At 40.4% G+C, this 13380-nt stretch overlaps 1 protein-coding gene across 2 annotated transcripts; it reads right to left on the bottom strand.

Annotated features, from left to right (window-relative positions):
• Positions 1 to 3: 3 nt before the first annotated feature.
• tmem62 (transmembrane protein 62) lies at positions 4 to 11719 on the bottom strand. Of its 2 annotated transcripts, none has more exons than XM_041972822.1 (14): positions 11567 to 11719; positions 11205 to 11409; positions 10778 to 10889; positions 10497 to 10634; positions 10005 to 10050; positions 9425 to 9566; positions 7242 to 7366; positions 6952 to 7074; positions 3991 to 4146; positions 3475 to 3634; positions 3019 to 3217; positions 2833 to 2928; positions 2594 to 2712; positions 4 to 2194 (listed from the first exon to the last, which is right to left on the bottom strand). In XM_041972822.1, the coding sequence occupies exons 1-14, from the start codon at positions 11602 to 11604 to the stop codon at positions 1874 to 1876; spliced, it is 1980 nt and encodes a 659-aa protein (XP_041828756.1). In that variant the 5' UTR covers positions 11605 to 11719; the 3' UTR covers positions 4 to 1873. The 2 variants fall into 2 exon arrangements, with proteins under 2 accessions (XP_041828756.1, XP_041828755.1); XM_041972821.1 differs by having other exon boundaries at positions 11205 to 11444; positions 11567 to 11705.
• Between the last annotated feature and the right edge of the window lie 1661 nt (positions 11720 to 13380).

Below are 13380 nucleotides of genomic sequence, written 5' to 3'. Positions count from 1 at the left end.
TTCTTGTGAACAGTCAGTGCAGGTTTAAATTAGTGCCATTGAACTGTCATTACAAGATAATGTTTTGGTGCTTTATTGAGGAATATGAAAAATAAAGTCATGCTTTATTTTGAGGTGGAAATGATAATCCCTAGTACTTCCCTTACTGCCCAAATCCATTTAATACTGCCTCCATGTGGACAGATTACACTCCTTAATACAAAGGTACTGTGCATTTTTTGGATAAGTGAATAAATTTCAAATATATGACTTGACTATGGAGTGTAGGGAAAAAGTTATTAAACTTCTGCCAGCAAGAGTGCACAAAATTTAATTTCCTCAGTTGTAGCAGCTGTTCTTATATTAAATTATCTGTCTTATTACTCTGCAGTCATGCTGGGTATAATGATTAAAAAAGGGATGTAACTCTTAATGTTTTCTCCTTTAAAAAACTCAATGCATGTGATTGTAACTGTATTTATGTACTGTTTTAGATCAGTTCCTGTGGAAACAAGGCAATTGCGACTACTTACTAAATAGGATTGAATTACAGTGCAACAGATACGGTATACTGCGTTCACACATTCACAAAAAAATAACATTCAGAACACAGAGACATGTTCACTCACAGATCTGTCAAATTATATCTCTCTTACAAAACTTGTAACTGAGCTGAAAAAATACATTTTTCCTGTGCAGGCTGATCACATGAGGAAGAAATAAAAATCACATAACACAGTCAAAATGAATAAATAAAATCCTATAGTATTTCATCTTATTTTACCACAGCTATACCACATTCATTTAGTTGTTTTTTTCCAGTTTTTTTTTTGTTTTTAGCCACCACACATCTGGATTGTTTAACATGGTTTTAGTTCACTGAACTATTAAGTATAAAAACATTGTCCTGAAATACTACTGGGACCAGCTCTTTGTTTAAGTGCTCACATTCCTGAGAAACAAACAGCTGCTTTCTGTAGTTACGTGCGAAGGAGTGAGGAAAGTGAAGCCGGCTTTTTGTGTGTTGGTGAAATTTTTTCAGTACGCCGATGTTTTGTTTGTACTGGCAGTTGTTTGCAGTGGAATTGATTAGATTTAAAGACACTTTCATTCGTGAAATACTTGTTCCCAGCTCTACAACAGTACTTAAAAGAGCTTCTTGGATGTCTTGAAATTACATGAAGAATAAACGTAAGAATATGATCGTCTATGCTGCAACTATCATGTTCCGTAAGCTGTGGGAAGATAGAAAGTTGCAGAATAACATACAAAAATGCGCTGTACCCGATTTCCTATGCACATGATTTATATCGGTAGGTAAACATGAGGCTCGTTTTGGCACATCCAGCCTTCAACAGCAAATGAAAATGGTTCTCTGGGGGGGTGAAAAAAAAACAAAAAAAAAAAAAACATTAAATTATTCTTATTCATCCTTTGGCAGTGGTGAAGTGGCGTTAAGCCAAGGCAACACTTCCAAAAAAAGTGCTAATTCTCAAGTAAATGAGTCAGCTTAAACCACAGCAGGATACAGCCCTGATACAGTACACCGTAAGCCACAGCATATGCTGGAATAGTCCTTACATAGCTCATATCGGCCATTTTACCCTTTATGCATCCAAAGTGTTTTTGCCTTTTACACTGTACACATTGCTATGAATATGGGCAGAAATGTGCTCATTGGTGCTTTACAATAACATGCATATCAAGTAAACAATACTAACTAGAAGGAAGAGGATATCGATGTACTGTGAAGTGGGTTTGGATAGAAAGGGGAAATAAAAAGCAGAGGTGCTGCTGTGTGGGGAAAATTCAGGCTTTAAGGGTGAAGAGAGACAGTAAAATATATCTATGAGTCAGGCTTGAGGGAAAATGTGGTGGAACAGTGCAATTACTGTCAAGACGAAGATGCGTTTTTGCTGTTGTTGCGAACCAGAGGGACGGGGCCTGTCCAGGCGCGGTAGATCAGTAGGAGGCTGAGCCCTAACGCCCAAGTACGGACAGGAGACAGGAAAAAAGCCATGAGGCCGTAGGTCTCCAGGAGAAAGTAGCAGGAGTGCGCCTGCCAGGTGAGCAGCAGCAGAATGAAGAGGTGAACTGCAAGAGTCCAGCAGCGTCGGCCTGGTCGCTGGAAGTGGGACCGGAAGGTGTTGCCACAGCAACGGTGATGGAGACTCCAGCAGAGGTAAAAGGTGAGGGGCATGTTGAAGAAAACCAGCTAGCAGAGGGGAAATGAGTTCAGGAAATGTGATCAATGCATTCGTTAGTTCTTAAAATAAAGACTGACAAATGGGACTTTTCCTAACTTCTTGGGAAATTATCACACTTTATAGCTACTAAATGTGCCCCTTATTCACCAGATATTGGCTAACCATGTCTATCTCTCAACAAGACGCTACCTGCAGTAGTTATGAGAGTAACCGACAGAAATTTTACTTTTAATTTTTATAAAAACAAGCTGAAAGTTGCTGAGAATAAAATAGAGAAAAGTGTATAATATGAGAATATGTATTATGATTTTTAATATACAAAATATTAAAACTTTTAATCACTTTACAGCCATATATATATATATATATATATATATATATATGATAAAGAAAATGAATATTCTTACCTGAATGACTCCAACAACATAAGTGAGACTGCCCTCTAGGAAATGTCCATCAATAAACACTCCGAAGGCGAAGCAGGCGCCGCTGTGGCCATCTATCAGATCTCCTATGAACCATGGGCCTGATGGAAGACATCACACCAGAACATGAACACAACAGAAGAATTTTTCATTATTATACATTATTGTCGAGAATGGGGTGGGAAAAGTCAAGTTAAAATGAGATAAAGAAGCGAACCCACCCAAGGCTGTACACAGGTTGAAGAGAAGCAGGGAGTAGTAGAAGGTATCCATCTTACTGACCAGATGGAGTGACATACACACTTGAGAATAAAATCCTGTAAAACAAGAGAAACCAGGACAAGACATAATCTCTCCTAATGTTCTTACATGTAATAAAACCTGACTGGTGGTCGGCAACAACTCACCTCTGCCAGTAGGGACATGCAGAAACCTGAAGGCGAGGAGCACACCAACATTCAGCAACGCTGTAAATATGAAGGCAATTCGGCCCAGGATATAATGGTCTGTGAGGAGGATGAAGGACTGAACAAAACCGAAGCTGGGGATCACACTGTCCTCCAGAGTGAAGTGCTGCTCCCGCACAGACGACCGGCCTGCCGAGTCCTGACCAACACATACGCAAAAGGATGAGAGGGATGCAAAGTGTTAGCCCTATGAAAATTAATAATACTGCATGAATATCTTTGCAGCAGTATAACAAAATTTTACCTCTAATGGATTGCGTATTCAAAGCAACGGTGCCAAGACGGCTATGCATAATTCAGTTTAGCAAAACAAATCTACCAAACTTAATTAAGACCCATGAAATATTAAAATGCTCATAACAATATAAGTTTAAGATAAATTAATGCAGCACCAACCTCCACTTTAACTCTAATTGTGTGCAGTCCAGTGAGATATAGAGATGGGTCCCATAGCAGAACATAGAGAGGGCCTCCAGCTGAGCGGCCCCTACCCAAAGGTTCCCCATCTACACTTATATGCACTGCAGTGATAGGAGCCTCTGAGAAGGCCAAGATCCTTTATAAATACAATGAACAGAAATGTAAGAAAATATGTTTGAAAATGTTTAATATGTATCTGTATTTAAACCATAATATGTTGTCAGTACTATTCTTATTCTATCCATTTAAAAGTCCTTTAAAATATGCTAAAATGTAGATATCATAAATGTTTCTGTTGGGTTGAACTGTGTCATAACTTTCTACAAGCAGACAAACTATAATTCATACAATCTAACTTTCTCCATTTTAGACTTCTTTGAATTGTCAGTGTCTGTAACGCATCAAACCAAGCGGTGTTGGATCATATGCAATAAGAGCAAGGAAGCAGGTTAACAACTCAACCAGCAATCGACACGCAAAGAGAACAGACACCTGATGTGCGTCGATCTTCGTATTCGACCCAACGGCTCCACCCCTGGGTGCAGGTACTGTGCGTCTTTAGGGTTGGTGATGAGCATTGCCGGCCACTGTTCAAACCGCAGGTCAGAAAAACTCAGCAGGTCATGATCAAAAGCCAGGACCCTGTATCTGCAAATCAAATACAACTTTCATACAAAAGCAACACCAAGTGTTTTACATAATAAAAACTATTTTTGAACATATATACAAAAAATTCCTTCACACACTTAAGTATAAAACATCAAAGTTCATGAACACACACCTGATCATACTCACTTTTTCCACACATATCATCACACTCACACCCACACAGCACACAGATACGACCCCCTCCCCTCATAAACTCTGACTTCTAGTTTCTGTCTCTTTAACTACAACTTCAATATAAATACAAACGATAAACATCTGGCTTGACCCTGAGGTGAGGAAACAGTAGTTTGGGAATCTGTCTACTTTCATACGAGAAGACATCCCACCAAGGACCACAGAGGACGTAACCCAGATCAGGGCAGTCGGGGGCCCACACCGGTTAAAAACAGACTAAATCAAACAAACAAAAAAATCAAATAAAAAACAGTTATACGCTAAGTTAAAAATGTCTTGAGCCTTTTTTTGAAAACAAGGACAGTCTCTGCAGCCCCGAGGGTCTCTGGCAGTCTGTTCCACAGACGAGGACCATAATAGTGAAATGAGGTCTCACATTAGTTCTGATTTTAGGAACAACAAAATGGCCGGTACCATTGGACATCAGGGTCCAAGAGGGCTCATAATTTAAAATCAGGTCAGATAAGTAAGAAGGCCCAAGACCATTAAGACATTTGTAAACAACTAAAGGAATCTTAAAATAAACCCTGAAACTCAGGGGGAGCCAATGCAGTCATTTTAAAAGTGCTGCAATGTGTTTCCGTCCTCTGGTCCTCATCAGAACAAGTGCTGCTTAGATCTGGAGTAACTGTAGGTTAGAAATACTCTTTCTGGGAAGACCAGAGAGCATTAAAATAACCTATTCTACTAGGTTCTATTCCGGCTTCCTCCCACCATCCAAAGACATGCATGTTAGGTTAATTGATGACTCTAAATTCTCCCTAGGAGTGTGTGTGCGAGTGTGAATGGTTGTTTGTCCCCTATGTGTTGGCCCTGCGATAGACTGGTGACCTGTCCAGGGTGTAACCTGCCTCTCACCTGTTAATGCTGGGATAGGCTCCAGCTTACCCGTGACCCGTAATAGACCAAGCGGTACAGATAATGAAAAAAAAAAAATTCTACTAGAAAAAAGAAGCATGCATCAATACCTCCGTGCTGGCAAGAGAGAAAAGGGTGGACTCTGGTGATGGTTTTAAGATGATAAAATCCTGTCTTTGTTAGATTTTTAATGTGTGAAACAAAATTAAAAGAAAAGTTTTGGTAAAATGATTTATCTCCTGTCTTCAGGACTGATAATTAAAACATCACTTATGTCCTGGTTAAGTTGTAAGAGGTTCTCTGCCATCCATGACTTTATATCTAAAATAAAGTTTACAGGCCCATTTGTGCTCCCAGATGTGCGTAAATAGCCACATCTGTTTTAAAAGCTGTCACATGTTGTCGTCTTCATACTTCCATGCGTCTTTTATGTTATGTTTGATAAGTCAATTCCTCCAGCCGACGTCAGTTTCAGACACCGTTTGGCGACGGTAATGCGTCGCTATAAAATGTTTCTTTCTTGATCCTCTTCTTCTCTGGTTTGTTTTTTTCGCTGGTCGCACATCAGCTATTCTGCTCAGCATTGCCCCCGTGATTTCCCCCACGTCAAGCAACAGATAGCCAAGCTCCCTGAAAATGGACCAAATCACGCACATAACTAACAGAGACGACGGACAAAACTCCCTCTTTGGGGACCTCCTCATCCTCACCATTTCCAAGACGTCTGTGATGTAAAAAGGGAAAACTGCCTGCAGGTGTGCATGATTTTATAAATCTGATTGTTTTTTTGGCACAAACCATTTTCAGCTCATACATGCACGTACACTTTTAGTCTGGATCCTACGTGCTTGTTTTCTAAATGAGACACCAGATCCAGGGTGTCTCCTCTGTGTGACATGCTGTTTAAAATCCATACAGTTTAAATGGTTTAAAAATTTATTTGCATAAGAATAAAAGCTGTTACCAATATACAAGTCAAAATCACCTGTTATTGAAATGTTATGTTTGGAGTGTATCGATGTTAAAAAGTAAAAAAAAAATTCTTGAATAAAAACAGGAAGGAGGCTTGGGTGGTCTGTATACTGTAACACATAATGGTGGACCTCGCGACCCCATGGGGGCCACGCTCCCTGTCTGAATGGTAACAAGTTCTGGGTTGTCCACTCACAGCATCCCTAGGGAGCTAGCGACGCTTTGCTAACAATGACAATGAGTGTCGAGCTTGTCTCCCTGCGCGATCACGGACAGAAGCGACAACCGGCTGAGTGCTGCTTGGCATCGAGCCCTCCATCCTGGTAGCCACAGGGCCACAGTTGGGCATTGGAGCACCAGGACCCTTTATAACATGAGCACCAACAGAGTCGAGAAGCAGTTGGAAAAGTCATGGTTCGAGGATTTCTTCCTGCAGCAAATCACTTCTGATCAAAGCCATGTTGATCCTTGTTTGTTTTTCCAGGAATCAGACCAAGTAAAACCTTCCTTTGTGTTAAAATATTGACTACAAGAAGGAGGGAGTAAAGTCTAACTTTGAAGAAAGGTTAAAGAACTGGTAAAACAAGTACAACCACTCCTCAATGAACACAGCATCCAGTTCGCAGCACAGCATCCTGATCGCAGGAACAGGAAATGACTCATCTGGTGACAGATGGGTGACAGATACTGCAGAGAGATGGGGGGATGAATTTACTCAGAAAAAGACTAATTTAGGAAGAAAAAAAGTTACAGTTAGAAATATTTTGTGATCTTACTCACCTGCGGTTGTCCATCCAGTCCCCCAGCTCCAGCTCTAAGGTTCCTTGAGGATGTCGACTGTGGAGGATGGGCATCAGGCCACCGAGTGTGTGCAGGTGTCCACATAGATATGCAACTGCAGATCTTAACACAAGAAATCCAAATGAAGTAAAAAAAACAATATCACTAATTGTCTTTAATAATCTTTGACTAAATCATTATTAGCTTTGACATAAGTTTAGTTAGCAGGTAAAAGCAGGCTGCTGAATGTTTATGCTCAAAAAAAGGTTTAAAATCCAACATCATAGTACCTCATTATGTCCCTTATTCCTGGAGACGGGGAGACAATGGTGGAGGTGGTGTAGTGGCCAAACCAGATCGACTGGTTGCTTTTCTGACTCTCAACACGGAACGTGTCCAGTAAGTCCATCTGAGTCTGTCACATGTCGCAAACAGAAAAATAACAAACTATGAGATATGCTCCTTATGTGCTTAAGTTACTCGGTCAAAAACAGAAAAAATAAAAATAGATAACAAAGATTTTTGTTTGGAGGTTCATATTTATAACATTGACCACAGGCTGACAGTCAGTCAGTCAGTCAGTCAGTCAGTCAGTCAGTCCAGTATTGTGCTTGCTTTTTCAGAAGATTATTAATGTTCTTATTAAAATCCAGCTTTCAGTGAAGTATGTATTAGTGGAGAGTAACTCTTATTATATATACTTCATAATGTCAAGATCCAAAGGTCTCATGCCCTAAAGCTAGAATAAATAAAACATTTTTTATTTAAAAGCATTTTTAAACTATGAAAATGACATTGAGTGAAAGCAGAGCTATATATCTTAGTTCAAAAAGGTCCCTCTATTAAAAAAAATGTGTGATCAGATTAAAAATGTATGTTAGTTTGATTTCTAAGAGCTTCTTAGAAACAAGGACTTCTATTTGATGGTATTTTCTGGGGTGATGTTTTGGCCTTTGCTGAAAGATCAGTCCCTTTCTTTAGCAGCAGGAAGACATACTGCAGTCCTCAAGACAATAGGTTACCAACATTACTCAGTGATTGCATCACCCATGATGCTCTGAAGACTTGACAAACAACAATAAGAAGAAAGTTACAGAACACCTACAGAAACTAGAAAAGGAACAAGTTAGTGTTCCTCGACTGGTAGGAAATACTCCAGAACTGCAGGTATTTTATATATATTGTCTTTTGATGTCAGTGTCAGAGGCCATGTAAGCTGTCAGGAAACGGCTGAAGCAAGATATTTCCTTACACCACAAGACTACTTTCAACTCTGACCAGATCCGTGCCCTGCTAGACCTCTTCCTCTCCACCAGCTATTTTAAATACAATGACTGCTTCTACAGATAGAAGAACAGCTGTGCTGTGGAATCTCCAGTGTCTCCCATTGTGACCAACATTTACGTGGAGAAAGTGGAAAGTAGATTACTGAGCTCCTATGAGGGAACAACACCAAGTCTGTGGTTAAGTTATGTTGATGAAACCTGAGCCAAAATCCATACTCAAGAAGTACTAGTGGACAGCGACGCTGAGCTCTCTGGGGAGGATGCTAAAGACAATAAGTTGTTTGTTTTGGACATTTAGGATGAACACAGACCAGTATCTACTTTCTTACTCATCGCTCACAGGAACACATACTGTCTGTCATCAGAACTTGAAGCTATCAGGCTATCAGAAAATGTTCCTACAGAGATGGAGGGAAAACTCCAGGAACAAAAATCACACCAAGAAAGCACTTCAATCCAGTGTCTAGTTAATCAAACCAGGTAAAAAAAAAAAAATAAATAAAAAAAATAAAAAAAGACAAAGTGCAGGCTCAGGAATATGGAGATGTGTGTGCAGTGTGTCATAAATGCCTGGAACAACACAGGAGATAGGTCTATAAGTAAAGATAAAGGTACACATTTTGGACACAGAAGACTGTTTGAGTCAGGTGTCAGGGGAGCTATCAGTGTTAAACTGGAAAACCATCTCTAAACTGAGGAGGTGTTCCTTCCGAGCACCTACAATGCAGTCTTGACTCACCTCCCCAGGTGGTTTCACAACCACAGAACCAAGAGTCAGAATCTGAACCAAAAATGGAAAATCAGTTCCCAATAGATTAGGATTACCAAGATCTGAATGACTGAGAATCTACACCAATACATTACATTGGTTAGAACTACTTATATATAAAATAAAATAGGAGCTGATCAGGAGCCTGCAAAACACACTTGGTTTCTATAAAACATGATTTTCCAGATGGGTCACTTTTATATTAATTCAGAACCAAATCAATGTGGCCTTTAAAAGCTGAGTATGTGTGTTAACAGAACACAATCCAAAACATCCAACTCTCAAGACTCAAGAAAAGATAAAAAAATTTTTTAGAAACAGGTTGCTGTTAAACCTCTAATTCTTTAACTCAGGACCGACTGAGATTTACTTGCAAAATATCCTAATCTCTCTAAGACATGGTGCTGAACAAGCCTACCTGGTTGAGAATACCAAAGAAATTGTATGGCCTCTTGGGTCCTGGAGTCAGGGTGGCATCCACACAGACAAATGAGTAGTTTCCAAAGGGAGTTTTGTGAACATAGTGGAACGAGCCTATTTTCTGATTAGCTGAGTATTTCCTAGAAAAAAAAGAAAGAGTTAACGTGAGCAGCAAGACACTGCACAGCAGTCTGCTGTGAAGCCAGCAGCTCTGAGATAATTTGATGAATTTTAAAATAAATCAAATAAATTAGTCTTGCAGACAGGATATACACTTTGACTCAGAGGATAATGACAACATAAAAATATTAGGGAGGTTGAGAATAAATCAGAATTAACAGAAGCAGCAACATCATTTAATAACATAATACCTATCAATGGACAACAGAGTGCGTCTGTTCATGTAGATTCTGTTTCTATTTTAGTCTTCAGGAAGCGCAGTTAGCTTGGACTGTTGTCAGGAATAAGTGTACAGTGCTCATGTTTCACAGGCATTGAAGACATATCATTATCTCATCAAATCCATGCTGTAAGCTGCTGTAATACATGCAGTAGACTCAGGCTGCTCATATACTGACCTGTAATAATTGTTGATGCTGTCCAATGAAATAATGTTGAAAGCATCTGTCAGAAAATGAAATTACAGTGAGGTTGAGCTGAATACGAGCTATTCAAAATGTCAGACAAAATGTCAAGAGACAAACTGTAAATTGAAGATTTATTTCTGGACTTTAGAGGAAAACAAACAACAACTGTTTCCACAGTAGAGCCGACTCACAGATAAACTCACAGGACAAATATTACCAGCTGCTGGAAATGATAAAATCAGAAACAGAATCAGAGATGCAATGACTTGCTATCTCTTTTTTCTTTACAAATACAAAATAGGGATATCTTGTTTCATCTCCACTACTCAGTGATCCAATAACAGAGGAGAAAGTAGCGGAGAGGAGGGGTAGGATGACTTCCTGTCTGATTATGGATTCCCAAGAATGTCTTGGCTTTACATTTCCTACATTAAGATGTTTGAACAGAGTCAATAGAACATCAGTAGTGGTGTGCCTAATTACCATGGTTTCCACGAATGTCAATCCATCTGGTGCGCTCCATCACACGAGACCTCTTCAGGATGTTGTGGTAGGCTTGCCATTCTACCTCATGTTGAAGCGAACCCAACTTACTCTCTGTTTTAGCATCTGTTAGATCGCCTGTGACAAAAACAAAATATTATATTGAGCAAATGATCCTCAAAGCAAGTGAGGTCATCCTATATGAATGTAAACCACACCCATCAAGTCTCATTTCAATGCAAAACTTTTCCACTTTCTAGCTGGGTTATAAGTGAGATTACCTGTTGCAAGCACTAGAGCTGGTTTGATCACTTCAATGGTGTCGGTGCAGAACTTTTCAAAATCTGGAATCCGTCTTGGATCACGAAAGCGACTTATGTGGATGTCAGACACCTTGAATCACACAAAATGGAATAAGCAGAAATATGTACAATGGTCTGACACTATAATTGTGTGTACATAAGTCAGCAGTGTGACAGGTGGAAGAAACATGAGAGCAAAGTCTGTCTACAGTTCGTTGTGTTTTCTTTTCAGCCAACACTGAAACACTTTTGTGGTCAGTGACCTCTTTCTGTCAATCATTCAAAAAGACCACTGGGTTCCTGTAACACTATGAGACATTCACGATGAAGCATTTTGGAGGTATTTAGATTGTCACTAACTGCTTACTAGACCAGAACTAGCTAGCAAGACGGAATAAAAGCCCACCTGTATAAACCAGAATATATTGCTCAACTTGTCGCCGGGAAATGGTGGAGAACTTTCCTTGGATTCATCCCCGTCACTGATAGTCTGTTGGCGAACACTCCGTTTAGGATGCCAAGCCGTGTCATAGCTGTCCAGTACCCAGGAGGTGATGTACGCCAGGGCCAGTCCCAGGATAACCAGTGCACCAAACAGCTTCAGCATCCTCCTGTAGTGGCGAGAAAGGGGGCTAGCTGCCGCCGTCTGTCCCAGACAGAAAAAAAGCTAGCTACTGATGCAAACAGCTATAGGGCACGAATCACAGTAACATTAACTACAAATAAAATGAGCCACTAAGCTACATGGCTAGGAGCTAAAGCTCAGACCGTTTGTGCCGCTGCCATCGTGCCCACGGGAAATGCATTGAGGTGCGTGGTTCATTCAGTGTTCCGACCAGCTGCCTTCAGAGGCGGAGGAGGTAGCTAGGCAGGTTAGCCAGCTGCTAGCTACCCACCAGCTTCCAGCGCGGCATTGACCGGTTGGAAGCGAAACGTCATCACCAGATGAAAAAGACAGTATACAAACGACAGATGTCTCACTCGGACATTGTTTTCCGACTGTCGTTATCTGCCATCTCGAGATTTGGAAATACCTAAAATTAACATCAGTTGGAAATTAGACCAGTGACAGTGTTTGTATTATTACACACTATTATAGGGTTGTTATTATTAATACACTATTAAAATAAGGTCCCCACGAAATGAACCTAAATTACCACCATAATCAATCATTTATATATATATATATATATATATATATATATATATATATATATATATATATATATATATACAGTGAGAGTAAAAAGTGTTTGATCCCTTGCTGATTTTGTTGGTTTGCCTACTAATAAAGACATGATCATTCCATACTTTTAATGGTAGATGTATTCTAACATGGAGAGACAGAATATCAAAACGAAAATCCGGAAAATAACTTTAAAGAATATATATTAATTGATTTGTATTTGTTTGAGGGAAATAAGTATTTGATCCCTCTAGCCAAAAGCACTTAATACTTGGTGGCAAAGCCATTGTTTGCAAGCACAGCGGACAGATGTTTGTTGTAGTTAACCACAAGGTTAGCACACATATCAGGGGGAATTTTGGCCCACTCTTCTTTGCAGATCCTCTCTAAATCATTAAGGTTGGTGGGCTGTCACTTGGCAACTCGGACCTTCAGCTCCCTCCATAGATTTTTGATTGGATTGAGGTCCGGAGACTGGCTGGGCCACTCCATGACCTTAATGTGGTTCTCCTTGAGCCACTCCTTTGTTGCCTTTGCTGTATGCTTCGGGTCGTTGTCATGTTGGAAGACCCAACCACGGCCCATTTTCAACTTCCTGGCAGAGGGGAGGAGGTTGTCCCTCAGGACTGCACGGTACATGGCTCCATCCATCTTCCCACTGATACAGTGAAGTAGCCCTGTGCCCTTGGCAGAGAAACACCCCCAAAACATAATGCTTCCACCTCCATGCTTGACGGTGGGCACAGTGTTCCTGGGGTCATAGGCAGCATTTTTCTTCCTCCACACATGACGAGTAGAGTTTAGGCCAAATAGTTCAATTTTGGTCTCGTCTGACCACAGAACCTTCTCCCAATCACTTTGTACATCTTTGAGGTGATCATTGGCATACTTTAGGCGGGCCTCCACATGTGCCTTCTTAAGCAGGGGTACCTTTCGGGCACTGCAGGATTTTAATCCATTGCGGCGCAAAGTGTTGCCAATTGTTTTCCTGGTGACTGTGGTCCCAGCTGCCTTGAGGTCATTCACTAACTCCCGCTGTGTGGTTGCAGGCCGATTTCTCACAGCTCTCATGATCACTGCCATCCCACGAGGTGAAATCTTCTGTGGAGCACCAGACCATGGTCTACTGATGGTCATGTTATACTTCTTAAATTTTCTCACAGTTGCACCAATGGTTGTTACTTTAATACCCAGCATCTTGCTAATGTTTTTGTAGCCCATTCCAGATTTGTGCAGGTCAACAATCCTGTCTCTGAGGTCCTGAGAGAGTTCTTTGGTCTTACCCATGTTGGAGAGTTTGGAATCTGTCTGATTCTGTGAACAGGTGTCTTTCATACAGGTGATTAGTTATAACAGGTGTCTTCAATTCAGGTAACAAGTTGATTGGGAGTGTCTA

Source organism: Melanotaenia boesemani, chromosome 20, assembly GCF_017639745.1.
Source record: "Melanotaenia boesemani isolate fMelBoe1 chromosome 20, fMelBoe1.pri, whole genome shotgun sequence".
In the NCBI taxonomy this organism is placed as follows: domain Eukaryota; kingdom Metazoa; phylum Chordata; class Actinopteri; order Atheriniformes; family Melanotaeniidae; genus Melanotaenia; species Melanotaenia boesemani.
The sequence above is the reverse complement of the archived record's forward strand: the minus strand, read 5'-3'. Positions and strand labels throughout refer to the sequence as shown.